Genomic DNA, 27,884 nt, shown 5'->3' with positions numbered 1-27,884 from the left:
GCCATAATCCTATGAATAAATCTTTCCTACAGCCAGAGTTAAATTTAGTCAAACTGCGCCGGCATGGATGAGAGATCTAATCTTCCTTAGAAATGCAGTGGAAAAATACGTGTTTAAAACCTTAAGTCTTCGAAAAGCACAAGGTTGTGTTTTACCATAGGGCAGCCTAGATTTTGGAAGTAGGAAGACTAGTAAATCACCTATCCAACTGTGAATGCTCTTAGCCTTCTTGTATCTCTTTCACAATTGCTTCTACGGCTCTTGTTCGTGTCTTTAGCTTTTCTGTGGTGTGGCTGATGCCACCCCAAGACACACAGCACAGAAGGGAACTCCATGCACCTCACAAAGCAGGCACATGAGCACCTAAGTAAAATGATATACTTAACAGTGGAGAAATAACATTACAACCATGTTATATCATGAAAGCCAGGAAATATACATAACTCTGTGTATCAGAGAATGAGCATTTCCTGTTGTTCTGCCTCCGTAGCCTGCTAATTTGGGTCAATTTAAGTTGGGCCTATAAAAACTGAAGATTGAACCATTCCTCTGTCTCGATGACTGAACTTCCTTTGCAAAGAGCCAGCTTGCTGGGAGCAGTGGTGGAGAGCTGCTACAAAGTGATATATTAGACAAAACCTTTTAATGTGACGTATTGCCCCCCTTCTGCTACGATTTCATGGTATCTGAATAACTCACAAGTTATGCCTATCGACAACCTATCCTACACGTTTAATTACACGCATGTATAATACTATATACAGGTATGCTTTCATGTGGAATCACTGCATTACATTTAGCTAATTTAAAGCAATTCTTCAAGAAAAAAAACGTCAACTTCCCATTTAAACACAATGCTTCCTGTTCTACATTGGATGCTACAGAGGAGTAACGATATGATGACACAATACTTGATTTAGTATCTGAAATCTACTCTGAAATTTTAGGCTGTTTATTGATTAATATAGCACAGTGATTGTCAAGGCATACTTTGCAAGGTAGTATGTATGTGTGCTAATAACCAGACACACATATACACATAATAAAAGTAATCAACTAACTCAAATCTCACCCCAAAACTTCAGCTGTAACATGAACAACTTTGATGAGCACTTCCTATTTCTGGTGTGTTTTATACCTCAGCACTTATAAGTAGCACTTATTTTATAGAAAGATGACAGCGTCTGTGGAGTAGCATAGATCAAGACTCTGAAATCCTGAATTCCATCAGAGACCATAGTGCATCCTCAGGCTTCATAGAAAACACATCCTTCTCTCTAATGAAGCAGTCACACAGTTCAGAATAGTCATAGCCAAAGCAGACACAGGCATGCATTCTGTATTGAAATGACAGATGTGGATAGAAAAAGTGTGGGAAAAATACAGCTACTGTCTGCCTTTTTAAAAATGTTTTTACTCAGAAACAGGGAAGAAGGGAAGAAGTTACAGCATTACCAACTCTAATTTATAGTCACCTTTTAAGATACGTACAAATAAGTGGATACCATCTATGAAAGAAGCTGAGACACTAAACTCTGACCCTGAAGCTTTTTTCTTGCAAGAGTTAAACAAGCCACAAGTCTACATGATTTCATTTGATAATATATTGCTCTATGAATGCTAGAAGTTGCCCTAAGTAGTCTAATGTGACCTTTTTCTCTAACCTCTCACTCTTTCTCTCTTTCTCTCTCAAATTGCTTTTTCCCATACGATGAAGAATTTAAGCTGGTACACAATCTAGTTGAAATCAGCAATACTTACTTCATTTAAGCGTATTTTGGAGTGTATAAAGCATATAATCCAGAAAGCAAAATGGATTTGACATGTAAAATAAAGACTAAAGAGATATAAAATATTGAAAAAAAATAGTTAGTTATTACAACAGAGGAGACAGGGGCTATCAGTCCCATTTCACTTACTTTATAGTCATTATCAAAGCCATTTTTAGGAAATAAGGTTAGTTGAAGAAAATTAGTTTTTTAATGAAATTAATTGTTTTTTTGTAGCTTTCAGTTGAAAGCCTTACTGTTATTTTACATTTTTGTCTTTATTTTACATAAGAAATGAACAATTGCTGAACTGTTTTAAATCAAGTATGCCTTACAGGATTGATTTACTTGGTGGCCTCTTCAGCTTGTACTTTGCCGTACTCCTCCATTCAAAAAGAGAATGAGATATGATAGGAAATCTATTCTTACTGAGGAAAGTTTTCAGCTGAATATCAGAACAGCTCATGTTCAGAAAAGGAAAATCGGTAACTTTTATAAAAAAGCTAACAACCAAAAGTAATTTAACTAGTTGTTATGGAGAGTTATGTCTCTGGGGATAATAAAAAAAATGTTGAAAATGGGAGTCAAACAGTTTGTCTGAAAGATACGATACAGTATGCATTTCTAAAGTTTTACAAAGATGAGTGGAATTCTAACAACAGTCAGAGATACTGACATATTCTTTCTTCTTCTGTCTCCATCATTGCCTGCCATTGAATTAGCTAAACGCTTTATAGAGCTATTTTGGTAAAATAAGAACTGGATGAATGTAAATTTAGTGCTTGTTCAGGCTTGGGAGACGTACATGAATAAAAAATACATTTATTTGCACAAGTATATCCATGTGGATCTGCACTGGTAGCATATTCTGATAACAAAGCTACCACTGAAGTAATTTCATTAATATACTGAATGAATCAGTTGTCGATCATGACAATTTTCAGATAAAGAAATGGATAAGATAACTGCTGAGCCATCCTTCTCCCCTCTTAGAAGAAAGCCCCCTCACATTTATTGTATATACATTGTCAATACCTTATCAATAGAGCACTATCACTGACAATGTATGTATTCGTAATTTATAGCAGTGATAATTCAAGAAATATTTCAAGATTGCTTTCAAACTTAATATTATCAAAATCCTCCATAAAATTATACAAAAACCTTTTCAGTTACAGCATATTTTTTGATGGAAAAGGAAACCTTAAAGCTAGGCTGATCAGAATAACTAGCCTTGGCTTTTTCTCCTACACCATCACACATTGCATGCATTATAAAAATGACTGAAGACTTACTACAAAGGTGTAATTTGACTCAACTTCTAAGAAGAGAAAAAGAAACACAATTTTATTTTTTTTGAAAAGTGATTTTGAAGAAAGACGTTATTTTTTTTTTAAAAAAAAGCAGTAATTTCCTAAGGTTTTTATATATATACGTATACATACATATATATATATATATGTATATATACATACATATATATACACATAAATGTATATATACGTATATATACGTATACATACGTATATGTGTATATATATGATACATGAGATAAATTCATAGTAGTAAATCCATGGAATAATTTCCTCCCAAAATCTGAACTCAGTTGTAGACCTAACATTTTGAAAGTCTAACAAGATTACATCTAACCCTCCCCTCCTCGAAAATCTATTTAGCATTGCTGTTACTACTTGATTTAGTTTTATTTTTTATTTCGTTTGGTGAGCAATACTAGCTATTGATTTGTTGGATTAATGCTCACTGTCTAGTGAAGTTATTCCTGTAACAGGAAGAAGCTGTGATGCTGAAAGGTCCTAGCATCTCTTCATGAATATCATGGCTATATATTTAATTTCTGCCACTGCAGAAATGCATAATATATAACATATATAGATATATATGTATGTATATATGTAATGTAGAATGTTGTGATGTGAAAAGTACTATACAAACATAAATATTAAATAGTGTCTATCAATTTCACTATGCAAAGAATAAGCTTACTACTAGTGTGATAATTAATTTACCTTTGCCACACATAGCCATATCTAAGGTTGGTATTTTCATGAGTGAAGTGAGACAGGTAAAAATAACAGTTGTGCTTTTCTAAAGCAGCAGCTGTGCAAAATAGTGAAATTAGAAAAGCCAGTCTTTCTGGAGTGACAGTGTCTATATTTCTACAAAATTACTGTAATGACTGCAAGAGGGCCATTTGAAGAGGTGAATTTTATGGTGGTGTGTGATACTGCTGAATAAATATTTCCATAATAATAACATTAGTTTGAATTTTCAATAATACCTGCAATGATATTGCCTTTTAATTTTATAAAACCTTTTAAAGTCTCAGTTCAAGAAAACATTTGAGCATATGCTGAAGTCTCTCTCAATATATTCATGAAAGCACTGATGCATGAAATGCCTCTGACTTCAGTAAGTATTTTTTCCTGAATGGGGCTGTAAATTCACTCTTAAATTACAAATGAAATTTATCCACAAATGAAGTAGAAAGGACTTAAACAGAAGATGTATATTATCTAAGATTTGTGGTCTCCTGAGCTGGAGCAGATTTCACTCATCAGTATGCTTGAAAGAAGAATTCAGTTCTTTAATGAATACCTTGAATTATAAACATCTGGAAAAAAAAAAAAAAAGAAAAAAAAAAAGAGAGAGATACTGTGCATAGTTTGCACAATCCACTAATATCATCAAGTCTATCAGCAAATACTACAATATATATTCTGGTACAATGACACAAAGGTCTGAGGCCAGAATGCTCAATTTATGCACACAGCTGAATTGTGTTTATTCAAAAAACCAATAGCTTCTTTCAGTAAAAAACAATGTCATTAATACAGAATATACACATTAAAAACACATCACAATATGGGGTGTTTTAAATTCCTATGATCGGATAACAATCAGAATATTTTCCCACAAAGAATGTTAATCAATTAATACGATAGTTAAACCTATCAAAGTTTTTCTTCAGAAAATTTCTGTTATTGATGTACAGAGCCAACTAGAACACATTTTTTATGACAACAGTTCCAACTCAGGCTGTACAACTGAAAGTACACCTCAGGTCATAGCTTGACATTACCAGAGTTGTTGATTTTGTATTTTACTGCCTGGTTGTACAACTTGTACTAAATGTTTAGATACAAAACCAAATGATTTCCACACTAGAACAGGGAGGCTCCTCAAACAAAGCAAAAAGAAATGCAGGGCAGAATGGTGCATGTGCTGATACTCTACCTAAGCCTACCACTAAGTAATTATTCTGAAGAGTGGCAAATAGAAGTTTAGAGTTTCTCAGGATGACACAAGAACTGAACCAAGGTAGCACTTAGACAGTGAATGCTCCAGCTAAAAAGAAACTATATAAAAGATCATTTCAGAGCAATATACACAGAGATTCAGGGTTTGATGCTTTTCGACAAGTCCCATCAGACTTACCGCTTAAAAGTAAAATTATTCTTGATTCCAAGTGACAGCACTCATTTGAGCTAGACCATCACGTGGTTTCTCAGGTGGACAATATCATACCAATCTTATTGTAACTGTCTTCTGGCTTCATTCATTGCTCTTCACCCTACCTGTTTTCACTAGCTCATGGGCTTTGTACATAAAAGTTCCATAATATGCAACCTCAAGACTCATGTATAAAGCATTAGTAGAAAACTAAGTGACCTTCCTTTAAAAACAGATAATCATGTTTAAAGCCTACATGCAAAGTAGGTCATTTGCATTAGTTGACAGTAAGAGACATCTACAAAGTTTTGTTCATAGAAAATGACTAAAATAATCAGATGTAAGCAACATCAACAAGTGTATAGAGGATGAAGGAGAAAGATAAATTTCAGAAATAATTTATTGAAAAGATAATTAACTCCCAAGAAAACCAAAATTAGATCAGATAAGAGAGGACCAAATATAGTCCACAGGGGATACCAGCTCCTATCAGCTCTTCCTTCAAAGCAGTGCCAAGGTAAAAAGAGAATTTTATTACTTCACTGATATATTTAGTCAAGGTGGAAGAAAAGATCTGTTTTTAAACACGTACATCTAACATTTGTTGAATGGAGTACTTACAAGGTTGTCTAAAAGTTCCAATAACAGTATTTGGTAATTCTATAAATATTATTATGCTCCATAATCAGCACTGAAGTGTTTAGTAATAGCAATAGACTGCAATTCAGAATAGCAGTAGACTGCAATTATTGCTTAGTTAGATGTTTATCTTTTCAAAAGTGAGGAGTGCCTCAGCAAAAGATAACCATTAACACCTAAGGAAGAAAAAATAAATAAATCATGGTTTACAAAAAAGTAAAAGTCTGCCAGAAAAAAAATGCTCTGACGGCATTTTCCTGTTCTTCTTTCATTAAACTTAGCATTGTTAATAAACATAATCTAGATAAAAATATAGCTAGAAGTGCTTAATTAGCATTCTTAGGTCATGTACTTTAATTGGGAATTCTGTTCTACTAAAGACTGCACATACTGGTCATCACAGTTCATATTATATCAAATCATTAGCAGACCATTAATTCAATGCAGAAACTACAGAAAGCGAGGAATTAGAACTTGCTAAAATTGTAAGTGTTTGAAAACTGGTAATGCCAGTGACAGGCCCCTGAACATTCCATATCATACTCTGAAAAGTGAAAAATATGATTTCCCTTTATAAATTCTAACTCTACGACATTGTTTACAGTGATCTATCAGTGACCTGGACTTATGGACTTTAGTAGAGCAAACTTTGACCTCGTCAGGAATCTACTTGGAAGAATCAATTGGTTAGGGCCCTAGAAGAAAGGGGTGTCCAGGACAGCTAGTCAATATTCAAGCATCACTTCCTCCAAGCACCCCTGTGAGTAAGACAGCAAGCAAAGGGGGCAGGACACCTGCATGGATGAGCAGGGAGCTCCTGGTGAAGCTCAGACAGAAGAAGGAAGTTTACAGCATGTGGAAAAAGGGACAGGCCACTTGGAAGAAATATAGGGACACTGTCAGGGTATGCAGGGATGCGACAAGGAAGGCCCCGGCTCATTTGGAATTAGATCTTGCAAGGGATGTCAAGGACAACAAGAAGGGCTTCTTCAAATACATCAGTAGAAAAAGGAAGACTGGGGAAAATGGGGCAGGTGCCCTGTTGACAAAGGATACAGAGAAGGCAGAGTTGCTGAATACCTTTTTTGCTTCATTCTTTATTGCTAAGATCAGTCCTCAGGAATCTCAGACCCCGGAGACGAGAGAGGAAGTCCAGAGAAAGGAGGACTTTGCCTTGGTTGAAGAGGATCAGGTCAGAGATCACCTAAGAAAACTTGACATCCACAAATCCATGGGCTCCAATGGATTGCACCCATGGGTGCTGAGGGAGCTGGCTGATGTTATTGCTAGGCCACTCTCCATCATCTTTGAAATGTCTTGGAGAACAGGAGAGGTGCCTGAGGACTGGAAGAACGCCAATATCATGCCAGTCTTCAAAAAGGGCAACATGTTTGCTGACGACACGAAGCTCAGAGGAGGGGCTGATACCCCAGAGGGCTGTGCTGCCATTCACAGGGACATTGACAGGCTGGAGGGTTGGGCCAAGAGGAACCTCATGAAGTTCAACAAGGGCAAGTGAAGGGTCCTGCACCTAGAAAGGAATAACCCCGAGCACCAGTACAGGCTGGGAGCTGACCTGCTAGAGAAAAGCTCTGCAGAGAGTGACCTGGGAGTCCTGGTGGACAGCAGTCTGACCATGAGCCAGCAAAGTGCCTGTGTGGCCAAGAAAGCCAACGGTATCACAGGGTACATTTGAAAGAGTGTTGCAGGTAGGTCAGGGGAGGTGATCCTGCCCCTCTACTCAGCCCTGGTGAGGCCACACCTGGAGTATTGTGTCCAGTTCTGGGCTCCCCAGTACAAGAGGGACACTGCTGGAGTGAGTTCAGAGGATGGCTACTAAGATGATTAGAGGACTGGAGAACCTGTTGTATGAGGACAGGCTGAGAGAACTGGGCCTGTTTAGCCTGGAGAAGGGAAGGTTGAGGGGAGACCTCATCAGTGTATATAACTATCTGAGGGAAGGGTGTCGAGAGGATGGAGTCGGTTTCTTTTCATTTGGGCACAGCGACAGGATGAGAGGCAACAGGCACAGACTGAAGCACAGGAGGTTCCGGCTGAATATGAGAGGGCATTTCTTTACTGTGAGGGTGACAGAGTGTTGGAACAGGTTGTCCAGAGAGGTTGTGGAGTCTCCTTCTCCGGAGATATTCAAAACCTGCCTAGATGCCATCCTGTGCAATGTGCTCTAGGTGATCCTGCTCTGCAGGGAGGTTGGACTAGATGATCTTCAGAAGTTCCTTCCAACCTCGGCCATTCTGTGGTTCTGTGTGACCAGTACTTCTCTGAATCACCCAGTTGAACATCAGCCTGTCGATTCTCATGTAAAATCTCTTCCATACAATTGGTTTCATTAACATTCCCAAATCTATATTCCATGGACTACTACTGGTCTTGAACTGTGTTCATAGAAGAAAAATGTACACAAGTATGCATTTCTTAGTCATTGAATGATCATTCATTCTAACAAGAAAATGAGTGGAAAATAAAATATCAGTATTTGTTTTATAAAAGGATACTGTAGAGTACAAAGAATAGTACTTGTATAGTACAAAGAATAGTATTTTGAGCGAGAGAAACATTACATTTTAATGTTTCTTGTATCCTATAACATATATTAGAATACATAGAACACGAATAAAATGCATTTTAATGTTCTGATTAAAGTGTAAGCATCGAATCAACTGAAATTTGACATGTTTCATGTACAGACCTTACCTCAATGCTTAAATGATGCAGTTACTCATGACAAGAAAATACCTATGCAAACAAACGAACAAAAATTTCAAAGAACCAGAAGACTCACCTAGACTCTATGTTTCATGAGCTTTTTCAATACACCTGTATGTAGTGAGTGCATGACGGAGCTGAATCACACAAGTGCCTATCCTTGTTTTCATATTGCCTACCCCAGTATGGTTCTCCTTCTCTACGATTACTCAGCTACACTGAACAATCAGTTATATAGTTTTAAGAACTCCTCTTCTTTAAACTCTCACAACTGTTCCTTTTATTTGGAAAGTTATTATGTACTCAACTGCTGGGCATCTACTATTCTTCTCTGTTAATTCATAAATGCATTTTTGTAATTATATATTTAATGGGTTTCTAAACAAGTGGATGAGAAGAATGAAGCAAACCCCTTAATACTGAAAACGTAGAATAGTTTCTAAACTTCTAAACAGAAACTAAACTTCCATTTATTCTACATTTTAAAAAGAATATGAAATAGGAACTTTAATTCTTTTGAGCAAAAGAAAACATTTTACGGTTGTTTATTACAACTGTATGAGGCTGATAAAGCCATCACCATGTAGCTAAACTACTCAACCTCACCAGCTGTTAAATGTTTTAGGTCAATATGACTAATTCCAGTTTAAAGTAGTTCCAGTAATATACATATTTAATCTTCTACAGATATTACATGGTTTAATTATAATACAATTTATTTGTGTAAACCTCTCATTGGTGTGATAATTCATAAATTTAAAATAGTAATCAGATTTTGTTTGGGATCAATCTCATTGCTACATTCCAAATAAAAAAATTGATCATAGCTTCTTTGGAAGAAATGTGTGATCCTCTTAGTAACCAAAACAAGATTCCTATTGAAATGGGAGAAGCATCTACAGTACTGTTACAACAACATCTACAGATTTCTACACAGCTTTGCCAACATATATGCAACATTTACTAAACAAGCATGTTCTTTCTGTATGCTTTTTGTGAAAAGATCATTAGTAATATTCAAAAGGCATGCACATTACTAAACTGCATAACATGGCTACTGCTTCTGTTCCTAATGCTTCAAGCCTCCCAGTTAGCCCAGCTATTTGAAATACATTCTTAAATTTTAAATGTTTTCTGAACAGAGATATGTCTAAGATCATTGAAAACATTGCTTGAACATTTTATCTGACAAAGCAGAGCCTCAGTTCAGGGGCAGAGAGGGATCAGTTCCAGAATAAGGGTGTGCTTACACTAATCACATTGCAAGACTGGGGTCGAACAAACAGCTAGTGGCAAATTTCACATTTACATATTCAATATAAAATTTGCTGTTGGCAAATATGACCTTAACATTTACTTTTCATGAACAGTCACACTAATCAAGCACCAGCACATAAGTGCTCATGAAAAATTAATACAAAATGGTCTTAAAGAGTTTGAAATCAAATTTTAATTCTAAATTTGAATAATATTAATGTGCAAGCCTACTGCTATTTGTTTGACACTAAATGTTATTGACTTCACAATGACATAAAGCGTAATTCTTGGACAAATTTGTATTTGAAGTAGTGTTTTAGATCAATATATGCAGTTAAGTCTGCTAAACTTCTCAGCAGCTCAAGATTTAATCTCAGAATAAGATATTTCAGTACTTCAGGGAACGAGCTCAATGGCAAAAGAACTAAGTTTTCATCTGAGAAAACATATAATAAGTCTTTCATAGCATTTAATGCTACGCAGTACAAAAGAATTGTACTGCATCTACCTGCAGATGAGAAACTGACTTTGTTCTTTGTAAATATATGTAAAAAAAAAAAATAAAAATTACAGAACAAAAAAGTCCCCAATTTAGCAAAACACTTAAACTGATACTTTTAGGCAAAGGCATAAATATTTTGTTGAATTGCGATTCAACACAGCTATCCTGTAATATGGAATATCCACAAACAATATTGCCTAAACATTTCAGGATCATTTGCAGCAGCATCTGTGTTTTAAGCCTTGGAAAAACTGACGTTGGGGTACTCACACTGGATATTAACTAACTGGAGGATATCTACATACATTTTGGAAAGAGAAAAAGATTAGCATATAATACCAAGGTAGATAAAATAGCCAATTTTTATTTCAGCGTAATTACGAAAATGTGCTGCTGAATTAAAGTTCTACCAGTGTATAGAATGAGGTCTTCATAACTTATGAGGTTAAGCATAAATCTGAGATATTTACCCCAAGTGATCAGACTGGATATCTCATTGCAACCCTCATTTTATTTTCCTAATTAGGCAATAACCCCACAAAAATCTTCTCTTGACAGCAATTAATTACCATTTCAGACATAAAAATCCTATAAAAAACAGAATGTATAGACAGTTAAATAACATGGATATGTATTCCGAAGCAAAAAAAAAAAAAAAAAAAAAAAAAGCAACACTGACAACAAAAGAAAAACAAAATGCTTTTTAAAAATTGTTGCATTGCTGCTAGGTGATATATCAGAATTTCACAGATGAATGCACAAATCAGAGGCCCCAAGTTTAGAAAATGTAGGTCTCTCAAACCTTAATTTTGGTTTACAATTTTCTGTGTGCTGTCAGAGGCTACAGAAATTCAGAAAATAGGAAAACAATGCTGATGCTACATAACTCAAAGTTATCTAAGGAACAACTATATAAAAAGATGATTCAAAATAGCACAGTCTTGCATTTAGATAACACTTTCCTACTGAGATATAAAAATTTGGGACTTGATAACTTGTCGGATATTAAGAGCTGTAGTTGCAGAGGTTAAAGTAAAATTTTAAATGTCTTTGTACTGCCAAATTCCAAAGATCCCAAGATTTTAATTAGAAAAAAAATACTACTTTGTCTCAAAGATTTGTTTCTGTGGTCATTGTTGTGCATTTGATTCATTTAACCCTAAAACTTCATTTATTGATTGATAGAATGATGCTTTAAATAGCTTGTAAAACCTTGTAATCTTTCAGGGTGAAAGATGTTTAAACTCTATGTTTCATCTATTAGCTTTCATTAAGGCAAATGTTATCTCTCACTTACACTTTTCTCTGCAATCAGTAATTCAGAAATAATGCATTATGACCTGAAGTGCACAGGGGATTTTTAGTGTGTTTTATATTATATCTTTATGTAAATATGACTGTATAAAAGATGCCAAAAAAAACCTTAAGATTACTGAGGTATGATGAAGATCCTGTTAAATATGTCTAATCATTTAATATGTAAATACGCTATATTCAGAATATTATAAGAAGGTATTTCAGTATTTCAGGGAATTCAGAGATACCCTCAGAACTTAGTACTGCACACCAATGTGCTAAAACATGGGAGTTGTTTTAATGCAAATTATTCCCTTGAACTTTCCTTTTAATGGGTGAGTATAATTAGAACCTTTGACGTATTCTGAATTGGGACTGGCTTGACAAGGCCACGTGAAATAGAACAGAGCTACCTACATTCTACATTTACTAGACATAATTTACAGATACACGTCATTATCCTGGTAATGCCATTTCAACCTGAGCACTGACTACTTCCCATCTTGTTCAGAAAAGTACAAACAGCATGGTGAGGCAATACTGTCTGCGTGTCTGTGCACTACAATCTGAAGAAAGGGTAACCATTGTCAATTTTAATGAAGAATTTCTTCCTTCTGTCACAACATCTGCACCAGAGTTTTTGTTGTGATCTGTGAATCTCTTACTAGCATAAGCAGCTTTACTAGCACCATCTTGCAGAACAACTAATGGGAAACTGGCAGTACCAAACTGAACTTGTAGAAAGATACCAGTATTATCAAGGCACCACTAAGAAAAAAAAAAAAAAAAAAGATAAAAAGGATATACCTAGAAAATAGGCCCAGTGCTGACAAACAGATACCAGAACAGCAGTACTATACTGTACCATACTAGTGGTTGAGAAGTGGGCCATCTGGAAACCTCCATGTATCTGGCTGGAACAGTCCAACACTGGATACTAATGAAAAATATATAGAATCCATCCTCCTTTCTCCTTCCTCCTCCACTGAACAAACTGTCAGAAGACAAAGACCCATCATAGAGAGAAAAAAAAAGGGGGGGGGGGACACCTAAAAATATGCACAGGTGTGAGATAACCCCTGGATATAAAGTTTCTTCCTTGCACCCATCTGATTTTTCTATACCCAGAACAATGACAAATCTGATTAGTTAAATCAGATATAGTAACTGCTGAGAAAATGTCATAACTCTCTATGCCTGCATATGCATATTTGCACTTTTTTGAGCATGTCTTTTATTTGTGAATCTTTCTGACTAGCTAAAATAGTGCATGTACTCTGTTTTGTCCTATTTAATGTCTTGGGTCCATGACAAGCTGTAAGAAATAAAGAAGGTGACTTTTACAGGTGAACATTTCTCAAGAGTCTATATCACATGGCTATTTCTTGTTTAAAGAAAATTCTGTTGTTGCCTTTCATACAATATTTTCTAGTTCATATGCATAAATGAAAAAAAATGTATTAGTGACCTGGGAAGATATTTATGCCTATAAAAGGTTTCTTTTTTTCCTACACTAAATTGTTCGGAACTCACAGAGTGCTTTGTGTATTTTTGTTTCATTTGCCATTTGGTGGCACTCGATCCTCTCTATGCTATTCTTGTATAATCCGACTATATTATTATGAAGTAATTATTCCAAGTTAAAAAAAAAAAAACAAAACAACAACTAGCAACAACTAGTGGACTGTGTCTTATGAAATAACAGCCACTCAGAAACAGATTTAAAATAATTAGGCCTCTAGTGCTCTACAAGCATTTTCTTATTTTTCAGTTATTGTACAGCTATTCAATCTCAGACGTGAGTACAGACCGGGAGAAGAACTCATTGAGAGCAGCCCTGAAGAGAAGGACTTGGGTGTTATGGTGGATGAAAGCCTTGACGTGAGCCGGCAGTGCATACTTGCAGCCCAGAAGGCCAACTGCATCCTGGGGTGCATCACCATAGGAGTGGCCAGCAGGGTGAGGGAGGTGACTGTGTCCCTCTGCTCTGCACTCTTGAGGACCCACTCGGAGTGCTGTACCCAGGTCTGGGGGCCTCCAGCACAAGAAGGATGTGAATCTCTGAGTCGGTCCAGAGGAGAGCCATGAAAATGATCAGAGGGCTGGAGCACCCCTCCTATGAAAAAAGGCTGAGAGAGCTGGGGATGTTCTGCCTGGAGAAGAGGAGGTTCCAGGGAGACCTCATTATGGCATTTCAGTATTTAAAGGCAGCTTATAAAAAAGACAACAATTTTTTAGGCAGATAATGATAGGATTAGAAGGAACGGTTTTAAACTAAAAGAGGGGAGATTAGAGGTTAGGAGAAAATTCTTCACTCAGAGGGTGATGAGGCACTGGAACATGTTGCCCAGAGAAGCTGTGGATGCCTCATCCCTGGAGGTGTTCAAGGCCAGGTTAAGTAAAGTATCAACGTAAACAATTAAAGTATCAATGTAAACAAGGTCACAAACCAATCAAGTCTAAGGGCACACACATTAAAACCTCTGCTCAGTTGTCTATTTTCTCTGCAGCACAGGCTTTCAGCCTTAATAGAACTGCATGCCAAAGAAAGAAGCAATGGCAACTGTCTGAAGGGTCTCACACCGTAACTGTTGATTCTGTCTTTCAGTCTTATCACACTAAATCCCAATGGATTTTCACTTTGAGAACCATAGCTATGTAAAAAGAAAATAAAAATACCAATCATATTGACTTAATATTAGTCATGGTGGCATCACAGAATCACGGAATTGAAGGGGTTGGAAGGGACCTCGAAAGATCATCGGGTCCAACCCCCCTGCCAAAACAGGTTCCCTAGAGCAGGCTACCCAGGTAGGCATCCAGACAGGCCTTGAATATCTCCAGAGAGGGAGACTCCACAACCTCCCTAGGCAGCCTGTTCCAGTGCTCCGTCACCCTCACTGTGAAGAAGTTCTTTTGTGTATTGGTGCGGAACTTCCTGTGCTCTATCTTGTGGCCATTGCCCCTTGTCCTATCCCCACAAACCACTGAAAAGAGGTTAGCCAAATCCCTCTGTCTCTCACACCTCAGGTATTTATACACATTGATGAGATCCCCTCTCAGTCTTCTTTTCTCCAGGCTGAGCAGACCCAGGTCTCTCAGCCTTTCTTCATAGGGAAGATGCTCCAGGCCCTGTATCATCTTTGTGGCCCTCCACTGGACTCTTTCCAGGAGTTCCCTGTCTTTTTTGTACCGGGGAGCCCAGAACTGGACAGAGTACTCCAAGTGAGGCCTGACCAGAGCAGAGGGGAACGTATTCTACCCCATCTACTAAAACTCACTAGAACTGATGAAAAGTTTTAAAAGGTGGAGTCTTGATAAAATGACCAATATAGGGAGAGCTATCTTGAGAAAAAGATATAAGTTGGGAAGACATGCAGCACAAATTGGTGTTTTTAAAAAGTCTAACATCAAAGTTCTTAAATAAGTTTGAGTCTTTTCTGAGTATGACATGAGAAATATTTATTTGAACACTGAAAGCATAGCTAAACACATGTAAGAATGAAACTCCAAGATGTATTTTAATACAAGAAATTTCTACTACACAGGAAAAAAAAAAAAAAAAACCTCCAAAACCAACCAACCTAAAGAAAAGACAGCAAACTATTTCCACCTGCTAGGTTCTATTCTACCTGATGTACATTCATTTCAAATCAATGCTGAAATACATGTCAGATTATTAGCTCCAAATTTCACAAACAATAAACACATTATAAATACAGTATCACAAAAGTTTTCATTAATTATACCAGGGTAGTTAAAGTGATGTTATCATTTTTCTTGTAATCCATGAGTCTCATGTAGAAAACAACGGCTATATGGAAGAAGTAATAACTTGGCCTCTTCTTATGAAGAAAACTATTGGATTTCCAAAAGGTTCAAATTGAAGAATAATTTTTTTTTTTCCTCTCAGAAGTGCTGACTACACAGATTCAATATTTAAAGCCCTCATCCAATCTACAGAGGAAAGAATTAAATGGCTGTGCTATGAGTTTTACAGTACAGGATCTCTGCCACATAATATGACAAGGAGTTAATGTGTATGTGCAGGCTGCTGTTATCACTATCACCAAACAGCACAATATTAATAGAAAACATTTTCTAAAGATCCTTTTCTCTAACAGATTCTGAAGTACTTCATATAATTCAGTGAACTAAACCTGATAATAGTATAGGTCTCTGTTTCACAGTTAAAGATAACATAAAAACTTCATTTACCAAAAGATATATTCGTAAAAGTCAAGACAGAGTGAGATTTCAGATCATTTGGTTTCATGTCCTGCCTTATAAATACAATATGCTCATTCTTCTTTAAAAAAACATTACAAAAAATGTTACTGAAACTATTAATAATGGATTTTTAAAAAAGTTTTGATGAAAACACATTTAAAAGAAAAAATCAGAGTAAGAGCTTTGTCAGTTGCACATGATTGCAATTAAGCAACTGTTTCTATGCCATCACCTTCATATAATCTTCAATATATATCACTGATATCAATCACAGGTACAGTTACAGCCCTGCTACAATTACAGGGAAAAGGAGAAAGCCAAAGCTACAATGCAATGCACGTGGACATCCCATTTCGGGTCATTTTGCTAGAAAAGATTCACAGATTCACAGATTCACAGATTTCTCTAGGTTGGAAGAGACCTCAAGATCATCGAGTCCAACCTCCGACCTAACACTAAGTACTCCACTAAACCATATCGCTAAGCTCTACATCTAAACGTCTTTTAAAGACCTCCAGGGATGGTGACTCCACCACCTCCCTGGGCAGCCCGTTCCAATGCTTAATAACCCGTTCGGTAAAGAAGTACTTCCTAACATCCAGATGCACTAGATCCAACACAAGCTTCTCGATAGTATGCAACTGAGTTGACACATACACTTCTACTCCAAGCTACTAAGTGGTAGCTTGAAGGGAGTAGCTCACAGAAGGTCCTCTCACTGTCACATAACATTTCTTCATTGTTAGTGATGGAGTGGCTAGCCCTAGAACCACCAAAAAAAATCCACGTGTTGCAAGAACAGCATTATACTGCTGATTGCCTATCTATATGTTTGAACATTAAGTGGAGGTAAGGTCTACAGATGAATTAGTTTCCAGGCTACAGATGTATTAGTTTCTAGCCTTATGAATTATCGTATTAATTGTGAGCCCTTAAAAGACTAGGTGTGTGGATTGACACCTTATGCACTATAGGACCAAATTCATCAGACAAAAGCCTAAACTTATATGACTGTCTATGCATACTATTCCTAATATCAGCTTTCAAACAGTCTTGTAAAATGTTAAGGAGAGTCAAAAAAAAGTCAAAGAAATAATGAATATATCTAGAATAGAAAGAGCAAAAATTCATGTAAATTAAAGGATGTAACAGACTCTCCCTACTTCCAAATTCAACCTGAGACTATACTTTTGGAGAGAAACTGCCAATATGATATTGGGAGATATTTTTAAAGAAAATTATAAATCCCCCTCCTCCCCAACCTCTCCCTGTGCCAATATTTCACTACAGACAGCATGTATTTATTTCACCATAGGACAGCTCTTGGAGTGAAGCAACGTTACATTGTACTCAGATGGGATTCTTTAAAATCCAAGCTGAATAACAAGCTGACTTCTGTCTTTGATAGAAACTCATAGTATCTTTTCACGGTAATGAATAATATCTTCATCTTCTACAAACAGAAAAATAAACTCAAAATTAAGTGACTCACCTAAAGCTAAGAAAATTCAGAAAGGAACTGAGCAGATACTTCTAGTAAGGTATACTGGAAATGAATAAACCTACATATCCAGTCTTATAAGTGTCTTATCTATATATCGATTTGTCATACTCAGGCTTCAGGTTATAGTATACTTGTGGAATAAGATGACCTGTGCATCACTGAATGCTACATCACCAGATTGAATAACTAATGGCAGACAACAAAGGACAACAAGAGTACCCACAACTGTTAAGCCAACTAAATTTACCGTATAACAAGGAAAGATTCTCCCTGCTATGAAAGAAAGCCCTAATCTGATAAAACTATTTAATTTTGAAATTCAAATGGAAAAATAATCTTATTTGTGTAGTGTAGTAAAAACAGCATGGTGAAATACTAGAGCCAATTGTCACTGGTGTAATATCATAAGCTGCACTGATTATGATGCAGATTTTTTCATTACAGAGTTATGAGGTTAGGACATTTGCTTAAAATGTTTCTGCAAACAGCAAGAAGTGTTGGATCTAGAAAAGAACAAGAATAAACATTAACAGGATTCGAACTGCAGATACATATACAAGTCTGAATTTCCTATGGGAAGTTTCAGCTTCACACACTGCAAAAAAATTTCATAGGCGTTTATAGTAAGTATTTTCTAAGACATCAGGACAAAGCAAAACATCAATATAATCTCACATGATACCTGCTATGTCTTAATTAGTTACAAAAAATAAAATAAAATCAGAATAAAACAAAGCTCATGAAACTTGCATAGGCATTTTAAAAGTACCTAGATGTGATAAGGATTGAAAATTAAGTCTCCATTGCTGTTCCACTCTCTGCTGTGAGGAAGTATACCCCCCATACTTCCTATTTTCTCTGTTACCTTGAGATTAGAGCTATGGATCCCATATTCAATAAAAACTCTGCAAGACAGGAGTGCTAGAACAACTCAAACTCCACAGGGCATGCTGCAAACAAAATCCACCTATAAATCCTGCTGGCAAAACAGTTTCTGTACTTGCTCTTTACCCAGGGCTATACCTAAAATCACACTCAAATGAACAATGTATAAACAGATATATAATTATATACAACTACTATAGCAGTAGAGATTATACTCAGGCTTTAAAACAAATTTAATCCACATACATATATATCACTTGAAAGTGAACGTATCTGAAAAATACTAGGAGATTATCAGAGTTCATTTGCTATGTTTTTTTTTTTTTTACATATATTGGTTTTATAACTCCGCTGCAGATCACACAAAGATACATTCAAAACTGGTAAGATAAAATGTTTTCTTTTTATTATTATCATTCAGAAAGAATTACCTATAAGGAGTCTGAGAAGCAGGTTATGTAGGATAGAAAGGTATAAAGCAAACTTTAACACAACAATACCTTGCTACTCTATGTCAATCTGCCTGCCCCTTTGGGCACATTTGATTAAACTTTCCAGTTTTCAGTTTGCCTTTGCATGTGCAACTCTGCACTTCTATTAATATATTGTTTTCATGTCTTGAAAATCCAACACCCCATTGAAATGCCATTGAGAAATTTACCGTATTAATGCACATTAAACCAAACAACTATAGTAAGCTTATAAAAGATTTAAATCTGATCACTGTTGCACAGCTGAAGTTTAAAACTACTGCAAATATGATTGTAAGCCTACGTACGCAGAAGGTGGATTAAGGCTCTAAAGAATGATGCACGATTTGCAACACAAAACCAGTGCAAAAATGCACTCTGAGAGATGGAAGAGTGCACTGATCTAAGCTTTCAGCCTGCACTAATTTGTTCATCAGAAATTAATCTTTATTAACGTGTGCTTTTTATACCTGAATGGCATACATTTAATGATCTGTCATAGATTATAGTATTAAATACTAAATTTTTGAATTGGCAAAGTAAGCTTTACAGGTAATAAATTATATGTACCTATGCAGGATTTAAGGATAACTTCTTTGGCAATCTTCTCTGTTCTGGCATTATTTTCAGAAGTATAGTGTTTCTTACTTCTGAAAGTACTTAAGTAGCCTCAAAAAGACAAACATAACAAAAATATATGACACTTTTACTAAAGCTGATATACCAAGGGAACTAGCCTACTACAGAGCTCTCAAATACACGACTTCTCTAGATCAAATCTCAATTCACTGTTCTTTTAAACCCTTATGGCTCAACTGAGGAAGGAGAGCATCCTTGTAAGTAACAGCCAGAGAAAGGAAGCCAGAATAATAGTTTTGTTTTGATTGCTAAATAGTGTTTTGTTTTGTTTTTTAAAATAAATAAATTCCAACATAGTGCAAATTACAGCTTTTGAAATTAAAATGACCTCACACAGCCAGAAAGGTTTAGCACTGCTGAAATTTAATAGGTATAAGCCAGAAAAAGAATGTTCAGAATATGTACAGCTAATATCCTCATAATAAAATAATCACCTTTAATACAGAAAAACCTATCTGAGGGCAGTAATTATAACAAGCCTACTAAGATCAGTTTTACCATGCTAGAATGTACAGTTTTTTTTTTCTAGATATAACAATAATATAGATGATACAAGTGCACTGCTATAATTTCAATATCTACAAAATACAGAAAGTAGACTTAAAATCAGAAAAGCTCACCACTTCTTCATGCCTGCATTTTCTCACATTAATTCCATTAATCTGTTATTAAAAAAATAAAGAGAAGACTTACTCTACATTTCATAAGTATAGATTTCATTTCACTTTTCTAGAAAAATATAAATAAAGGAACTTGCCATTTTACTCACCTGCAGAATTGCATCTCCTATAAAGAGCAAACCTGAAAGTTCCGCTGAAAACAAAAAGCATATTTTTCATTTGTTTTGCACAAAACATCCCATATTGCTTGTACTTGTATTCCTACTTCATTTAATGTTTTTCCATATTCTTAAAAAAAAAACAAAAAACTTCTAAATAAATTATTTGGATTCTTTTTTTAACCCCCGAACACCAGCATATCAGCATTACAATGAAGGAGTCTACCCATCCGAAGTACCAAGACTCTGAAACATCAGTCTCTAGCATCTGAAACGTCAGTCTCTAGCATCTTTTGGGCCATTATGGTGAGGTATGGCATTTTTTTCTCTGAACAGAGAATGACTGTGAAACTAGGTCCTATTTGCCTGAGAGAGATTATTTCTTATTAGTTCTGAGGAAAAAACAATATAGAGACTCCAGACCTACTTATGAAGGACAACTTTTAATTTGCAAGCCTTTACCAAAGAATCTTTAGATCCTACATCTTTGATTATGAATGTTAACAGAAAACATGAAATTATTTATCTATAGCATTCCAAAACATCACAGAAGATGCTGTCTAGAAAGTCTGAAACTTGACTTGATCTAACTAATTTTAACTTCTTTACATGAGTTGTAAGACTGGCATTAATATTCATATAAATTATGATACTCAATATGTTTGAAGAACTGGCTTTATTAGGCTAGATGTAGCAAAGAATGCTTAAATTATTGGAGGATAAAAAAATATGGGTACGGTGTGGGTTTTTTTGTTTTTAAAATAAATGCATATAATATTCTGCTTTAGACACAGGACTTATATATATATGAACATTTGTACATGACGTAAGCACTCTATGTATAATGCTGGTTTTCAGAAATGCATCAGCTGACATATTTTTGTTTAGAGGTCCAAAAAAAACAAAAACAAAAACAACAAAAAAAACTGGAATGCCACTGGGAAGAGGGCAGAACTAAGCCTCCAAAGCTTTGAGTTACAGGCTCTGGGCTAAACTGCATTTTCTGTATCCAAGATGCCTAGCACAGACACATGGCATGACAATTGCATAGTCTCGTTCTACATAAGAGATGTCCCTCATGACTAGCTCTCTAAAAATCAGCAGTATTTTTATATAAAGCAATAATGGAGTTTATAACTCAACTATGTATTGAGGTTAGAAATACTGCATTAGTTATTATAGCAAAAAAATAACAATAATAATAACAATAATAAAAGAAAACAGGGTGCACATTTGTGTGCTCAATTAAACTTGGATCTACGTTTCTTATTTTTCCTGCAGTGCTTAAAAGCTTTTTAATAGCTACTATATGCAATATATGCCACATTATTAGGTATTACTTATATTTATACTGAAAAAAAATGGAGTCACAAGTATAACTTCTTTAGGTTAACCTTATTGCTTTCCCTAGGGACTAATTCCCTGCTACTCGGTAGCCTCTTTACATGCAACTTCTAGGTTTAGGGGTCAAATTTCAATTCCCAATATTCCAAGATTCCCCTGTACCTTTCTTTATCTGCAGTATGTGGGTGAATATGACATTTTTTCTTATACTCAAGCTTTTTAATTGAGCAGAGGCAGCATTCCAGAATTATTGCATTACAGATGGAGGAAAATGCTTCCAAGTTTAAGTTTCTGACCTTACGCATATGAACACAAATATACAAAAACATAGAGAAAATAAATACATTCTAGAACTACTGACTCACAGCGTTGCTGCATCTCTCATCGTTGAGCACATCATGAGCTTTTTAACAATTAGCCATTTTCCTAGCACATACTATATCATTCTAACAATTTCAAAACAGCACGGTTAAATAATAAGCACGGTTAAGACCTTAATGCAGTACCAGTTTTGCTGTGTATCAGTTGCTGCAAAGGTTTACATAGCACAGCATCTAATGTTGAAATAACACAGGGTATTATCAAGGTTCTGCCACTACCCACTCCTGTCTGAGTACTACCTTACTACTCAACTCAGTATAAAGAGACAGACATTCTCTTTTTGTATTCACATGCTTTAAAGGCCAAACTTTTGATATGCTACTGCTTTCTGGCAATAACAATTCAGAAATATAAGACAGAATTATTCAATTTTTCATTACTTAAATTTGTAAAATATTTTCATTCCCTAAATGGCTTCCTATTTTTCCCCTTAAAATTATACTTCACAAGAACTTTTAAGAAATAATTGAAGACAGTGTTGAAAAAACAAAACAAACAAAAAAAAGCTATTCCAAATATAAGTTCTGTATGTTACATAAAATAGTTCTAAAGAATAGAGAGATCTTGATGTCATGAAGAGAGAAATAGTACGTCAATAGCATCTATTTAACATTCCTGAAGGCAGGACTTGAGGCACCTTGCTTTAAGGAGCATATCAAAACATAGTGTAATAATCTGACACTCACCTCTTTGTTCTTTGGAAATCTTAGAAATGACCACTGGAATATTATGTTCTGCTCCACCCTGAAAAGAGAATAAATGGAAATCTCATGAGTTACTGGAAATATTTTTGCTTGAAATTATATTTTACCCTTTCTGTAAGTGTAGCTTTCAGAGAGACCAAGAAAATAATTCTGATCCTACATTTTCCTCTTTTTTCTCCATTTCTTCATTCTAATTAAGAGTTGATTGGGATTAATTTCTTATTGCCTCACCTATAGAAGCTCTCAGTTGCCATCATTACCTCAGGAAGTGAATTGGATGATGTTCAAAATTCTACAAGACTTGAAGAAGGACATCAGTTTCTGCAGAGTCCGTGTAGTTTAATGTATGAAACTGTGTCCTACAAAGGCAGAATGGCCATAACACCACAATGGAAACCATGCTGTGACCACTCTGTTTTCATGCTGGTAAGAAACAGGTAAACCAAAACCCAAGAAAGGCAAGTTTGGTCTTTCATCTCAAAAGCAGCCTTTATTTGTTTCCATTTCTGTCACACATGCACAAAGAGTGAGCAAAGCTGTAGGATAACTAACAAGCGACAGAAAAGAAAACATTAAGAAATGGAACAGTAGGCGTTCAATAAATGTGGGAAAATAAAGGAAAGCTGGATGATAATTCAACAGTTCAACAGCAATTCAATGCTGTTGTTTCATTCAATTTATCCTTGTGGGACTGGAAGCATTCATGATTCTCAAAGTATTAAAAAGAAACCTTAAGTAAAAAGGACACTAAGGAAAAAAAAAAAAAAAAAGAAAGAAAGAAAGGAAAGAAAATGAAAAAGCATATAACAGAGCCACAACTATTTTTCTTCCTCTGAACATAGCATCAAAGTGCCAGGGTGCATGTAACCTGTACAAATTCAGATCATCAGAAATGACAGCCTGTCACACTGTCATTTTGCCTAAGAATCCTAGTTAAATGTTTGCTTACTCTTCTCTTTAGCAGACAATTTTTTCTTTGGAAACTGGCCTTCTTAGGTCCTGGCACCCAGTTTCATTGCGTGGAATGGACTGACCTGGATATTTTGATGGTCTAAGGATTAGTACATATCCCCTTCTTCATTCAATAACCAACTGTTTGAAACTGAACAGACATCTGCACTCAACAGCTATTTCTGTCATGGAACAGAGAAGAAGAAAACCATAGAAAACACGTTTCTGCGGCTCTCTCTGTGTATGGACAGACTCCTAAAGTCTTTAAATTTTAAACCTGAGCAAAGGAAGAACCTCTCATCTCTGCCACTGCATATGTGTCCTAGACGAATGCAAGGAAACAAGCTAAATTTCCCATAGGATTAAAGTTCCATCTGGTAGCAACAATCAATACAAATGGTCCTAAAAACTTTGAGGTAGTAGGGATCTCACTAATAATAGACAATTATTTGTCTACACGTAAAGTTCTATTGGCATTACAAACACAGAACATATTGATATTTGCTGTATGGATTGAGCGTTCACTCCACAGATGGCTACCTTCATTTCAGTCAGGTTTCGACAGCTATTCAAACCAAACAATTCGTAGCATTATAACCTGCTAAACATCTTTTGATGGTTTTCATCAGAGGAACAGCAACCATAAAGGTTGGCTTCACCTAAGATTACTAGCTCAAGCTCACTAAGTTTATAAGGATCACCCTACTCTCTTCAGAGGTTTCCTCAGCCACATGCACATTTAACTTCTGTAGTTTTCAAACAAACAGAAGAATCATTGTGCCAGTTCCCTCCCTAAGCCTCCAATATGTTACACAGATATTGCACTTTCCAGGATATTTGAAGTTCAGCTAGTGCAAGGTCTAAAACTCAACATCACTAACTTCCTCCCCCCCCCCCCCCAGTAAACTGGCCTCTCTCCCTCCTTAAACTCAATTCTCTGGTAAATATTAATGATTCCAAAGAGGGATATTAATGTTATTCCAAAAACAGCACTATATTGTCCTCGCTCACCCACTACATCTAACTCCACTTACACTGCAGTTTTGAAGAAGCATCCAGAAATGCCCTGCTGAAAAAAAAAAAAGACCTCTTCACTGCAACCCCATCTAGCCAGTATGAACAATTCCTTTAAACTTTTTAAATATTTTTTTAAATATTTGTTTAAAAAAAATTAAATATTTTTAAAATAAAAATATATATTTTAATATTTTTAAATAAAGGAGGTATTGCCTGCTGTTCTAAGAAACAAAAATTCATATGTGGAAAGAGAATATAGCTGACCAGATATCTATACCCAGTCATCTTCAACAATCTGCAGCAAGTAAACGTATTCTTCCAATATGTTACTTAATATTACTTCTGATTGACAATGCAGCCTTGCATCCTGCATTCTTCATATTTGATTCTCTGTAAAATAAAAAGTACACGCATGTCTGGCTTTACAGGCTCTAAAGATACACTGCTTCAGAAAGCTCTGTGAACATTGGTTATTTTTTCATTGCTTAACACCCTCCCACCCCCTTTCAACCCCAGACCAGTGGAAGGAAATAATACATGTCAATTAATGTTGCTAAAGGCTTAATAGTTCAGCCCTCAAACAGACTCTACCACTGATCTTCACAATGCAAATTTTCTTTGTCATTGTTCCTTAAGCAGACAAGTTGTGGAAGTATTAGCCAGGACTAAAGGTAGCTGCCCACCTCCAGAAGTGGTCCTGCTAAAAGAAGCAAAGCAATCTTTAATCACTGGCAGCTGTTTGAAGCTCACAGTCCTGGACTTTGGCCATTAGTTTAAAGGTCACCCACACCACCTTTCTAAGTGTCACACGATACCGATCTGAAGATTGTTTCTTATCCCAGTTTTTACATATTAAAGCTTTTTCTCTGACGTTTAGTCGCATGAGGAAAAAAAAAAAAAAAAAAGCTTAACCAAAATGAAAAATTTTTTCTTGACAAAGACTGTTTTCAGTTTTGGCTCCAAGCATAATAGAAAATTATTGCCTTGTTTTGAGAAAGAGACTGAGGATGTCTAAAAAATTGGTGTCAATCAGTGGATTTCAGCACCCTCAGAGTTTTATAGTGTAAAGAACATTGTGTGCAACAAGTGAGAACTGCAGTACCTCACATTAGCTGAATATATATTTTTATTTCATACTAAAAGGTAACATTTATTCTACTAACAGAGACAGCCCTGCCTGTTTTAGCCTTAACATCTAGTGTCACAACATGGCTCATGTCCATGTAGTTAAACTCTTTTCCCAGTTGTAATAGCATGACTTTATACACTTTGTCTACTGGGAGTGGTCCATGTAATGTTCTGAACTGTGCTCATGAACTGTCTTAGAGAATGTTAGATGTCATAAGCAAAAATTGTGCCAAGTATCATGACGGCAATTAAACAATATGTACAATAATGTTCTAATGTTATTTGGCCCTTTGCAACTTTTCTGTTCAACACCAAATTCCACCAGTACACATCTTTGAAGATGAAAAGATAGATTTGCAAACATAAACCTATATGATTCATCTATTAATTAACATTTTTTTTTAAAAAAAAAAAAACAAAACTACTTCCGCTTGAAATGCAGAGAAAATTTGTTCATAAAAAAGGATTATCACAAAATGAATGAAGAGGAGGAGAATCACCTAAGTATCTCCATAGGTGTAAGAAAGACAGTTGCTTTACAGATAATTTGGTGGAGTCAAACTAAGAAGTCAAACAGTCTCAGCAAAAAAAGGCTAAAACAGATACAAGAAAATGTCCCTGTACAGAGTTCTGGTAGCCAGAAGTCACACTGTAAGTGAAAACCTTAATTTATTTAATGAACTTTTATTGCCTGTTTCCTCAAGAACACTACATTCTCTCCAATTATTGAGAGACATGATGTTCTTTCAGAAGTCATACACTTTGCAGCTTCTTGTCAAATCCCAGAAACTCAAACTTGTGGGAGATGTGATGAGTGAAATATACTATATTCATCAATTTCTATATGGCTATTTCTCCATGGCTATTCCTTCTCACAGAGGTTTATTAACGAGAGTTCTAAAGGGACTTCAGAAATGAGAAAATAATTTCTTCTGAATAGTGTGGAATAGATCAGTTCTGCTCCAAATGTAATTAAATTTTTACCATTAACTTCAGTAAAATGAAGTACAGCAAAACACAAAACAGTATTTTTGTTCTATCAAACTTACAAAGAGTGGATTATAATCAATTTTTAAAAGGGCTTAGCTTTGGATCTTATGTAAAAATGAATTTTGCAAGCAGTTTTTTAAGCAGTTAGCTGAATCTGATTTTTACAACTTCAGTTGGAGCATGAAAGTTCAAACACAAAAGAAGAGACAAGTAGAATATACAAGTCACCAAAAGAAAAATGGGGAGTTTCCTTTTAGAATTATTAACTGTTTTGTCCTTGTACTCTGCAGGAAAAATAATGATAAAAAAATATATATATTTTAGTTTTTTTTTTTTCTAGAATATTTAAGGTGGGACAAGACACTTCCAAAACTTAATTAATAGGCGACTTGCTCATGTTAGATTTCTGATAGCAAACAGGTGTTTAGCAGAAAAAAAAAGAGAGAATACCCTAGAGCTGAAAGATAAAACTTGACAAATTCCTATCAATGCACAAGCAAATATTTTAAAGTGAGAGTCATTAATCACTGCCCTAGTATAACTCACATCTCAGATGAAAGGCATCCTTGGAAATACACCACAGCCAAAACGTAAATCCTCAGATAATACTCAACCTTCTATAACCTGAGAGTTGCAGGACACAGACCTACTGTTGCAAGGGGGGAGTTGTGGAAAACAGTTACCAAAAGGAGGAGGAAAGGCCTAAGTACTCCTTACATTACCTGCACTGCTGCTGAATCAAAAGGGGTTTACTGTTTTTCTTCCCCACTTTATAGCAGTAGCAGAAGATGCAGCGTATTCACATTCATTTAAATCCTTAAAATCCAGACTGAGCCTCTGAAACATGTGGTGGCTCAAATAAAAATCATGTGCTTGAGGAATAAATTGCTTTGTAAGAGGTGGCAGCTTAGTGGCAGACAGCAGGTATCCCACCCAGCCACAAGCAAACCTGCACGCACACGTCCACTGGCTTAAATGCCTTTCCAGAAGCCCTAATGCAGAGATGAAGTCGATCCAGTGTGCTGACTAACAAGCACAGATGGCTGATCAGCTATAGCTGCCTACTTCACGGCCCCTGTGAAGAGGTCTTTGTGAATCACCGCAGCGCTCGGGACCAAGTCCTAAAACAACAAAGTGACCAGTGACGCTTTTTTCTTAAAAGGTACACAAGAAACTATGGCAGTGGTGGAGCTGGCTTGTGG

At 35.8% G+C, this 27,884-nt stretch overlaps 1 protein-coding gene across 2 annotated transcripts in view; it reads right to left on the bottom strand.

Annotated features, from left to right (window-relative positions):
• SNTG1 (syntrophin gamma 1) overlaps positions 1 to 27,884 on the bottom strand; it is a 371,706-nt gene that overhangs the window by 128,933 nt on the left and 214,889 nt on the right. For both annotated transcript variants that reach the window (XM_048072405.2, XM_066992987.1), the window contains 3 exons: positions 22,579 to 22,636; positions 20,159 to 20,202; positions 20,010 to 20,051 (listed from right to left, as the gene is read on the bottom strand). In XM_048072405.2, coding sequence (XP_047928362.1) covers positions 20,010 to 20,051; positions 20,159 to 20,202; positions 22,579 to 22,636 — 144 coding nt within the window. The remainder of the gene's footprint in view (positions 1 to 20,009; positions 20,052 to 20,158; positions 20,203 to 22,578; positions 22,637 to 27,884) is intronic.

This window comes from Anser cygnoides, chromosome 2, assembly GCF_040182565.1.
Source record: "Anser cygnoides isolate HZ-2024a breed goose chromosome 2, Taihu_goose_T2T_genome, whole genome shotgun sequence".
Classification (NCBI taxonomy): Eukaryota; Metazoa; Chordata; class Aves; order Anseriformes; family Anatidae; genus Anser; species Anser cygnoides.
This window is presented reverse-complemented; position numbering and strand designations above follow the sequence as displayed.